The sequence below is a fragment of the Geospiza fortis genome, unplaced genomic scaffold, assembly GCF_000277835.1.
Source record: "Geospiza fortis unplaced genomic scaffold, GeoFor_1.0 scaffold315, whole genome shotgun sequence".
Lineage (NCBI taxonomy): Eukaryota > Metazoa > Chordata > Aves > Passeriformes > Thraupidae > Geospiza > Geospiza fortis.
In genome coordinates this window covers 4,601-5,536 of record NW_005054648.1, presented here as the reverse complement: position 1 = coordinate 5,536, position 936 = coordinate 4,601, and the positions used below count along the sequence as shown (strand labels likewise).

Sequence of the window (936 nt, the reverse complement as noted above, 5' to 3'; positions counted from 1 at the left end):
GCTCGGGTTTCTGCGCCTCTTCCTCCTCAGTGCGTCACGGGTGGAGGAGGAGGGAGAGAAAGAAGCGGCGGAGATGCCCCTCGGTGCCGAGCCTGCGGGGGGTTTTCATTCCTTTCATGGAATCCAGAATGGTTTGGGTGGGAAGGTACCCCAAAGCTCTCCATTTCCACCCCTGCCATAGTTAAGGACGGGACACCTTCCACTGTCTCAGGTTGCCCCGTCCACCTGGCCTTGGACGCTGCCAGGGAATTCAGACAAGATCCGAGCCTGTTTCAAATGAGGCTGGTTACAGAAATACCAAAGAAACGCCTGGAAATGATGAAGTGAGTAATTTCAAAAGCACTCAAAGCCACGGGACGAGTCTGTCCGGCTGTGCCCGTCACAGCGACGCGCGGAGCCGGGGGAGGGCAGCGCCTCTGGCTTGGATCTTCAGGGCCGAAGCGTTCCGGCCCCGAGTCCAGTGACGCACAGCCTGCCCCGGAGCCTGCCGGTGCCGTCAACTCCGGTGGTGCCCGGCTGGGTCGGAATCTGGCACCTCCCAGTCCGTGGTCGGGCGGAAGGAAGGATTTCCTGTGCCGGGGCGGGTCAGAGCTGGCGATTTCCCGGGACAGAGCTGGCGAACCTCTCTAGATAGAGCGCCAGTGATCCCCCAGGATACCGGCGGTAATCTCTCGGGATAACAGCTGTGATCTCCCAGTTTGGAGCTTGTGATCTCCTGGGATAACAGCAGTAGGCCCCCAGGACAACAGCACTGATTTCCTGGGATGACAGCCGTGATCTCCCAGTTTGGAGTTTGTGATCTGCTGCGACAGAATCGCCATTTACCTTTCTGGAGCCAGGCGGGGTACGAACCGGTAACCCCGAGGTTCCCGGCCCAGAGCGCTGTCCCTGCGCCATCCTCCAGGCGCGCCCCCCCCCCCCCCCACCCCACTGCCC

At 61.2% G+C, this 936-nt stretch overlaps 1 protein-coding gene across 1 annotated transcript in view; it reads right to left on the bottom strand.

The window, feature by feature from the left end:
* Positions 1-897, bottom strand: part of CWC25 (CWC25 spliceosome associated protein homolog) — an 8,015-nt gene extending 7,118 nt beyond the window's left edge. Inside the window, exon 1 of the mRNA XM_031064893.1 lies at positions 826-897. Within this exon, the coding sequence (XP_030920753.1) occupies positions 826-897 (72 nt within the window). The remainder of the gene's footprint in view (positions 1-825) is intronic.
* Between the last annotated feature and the right edge of the window lie 39 nt (positions 898-936).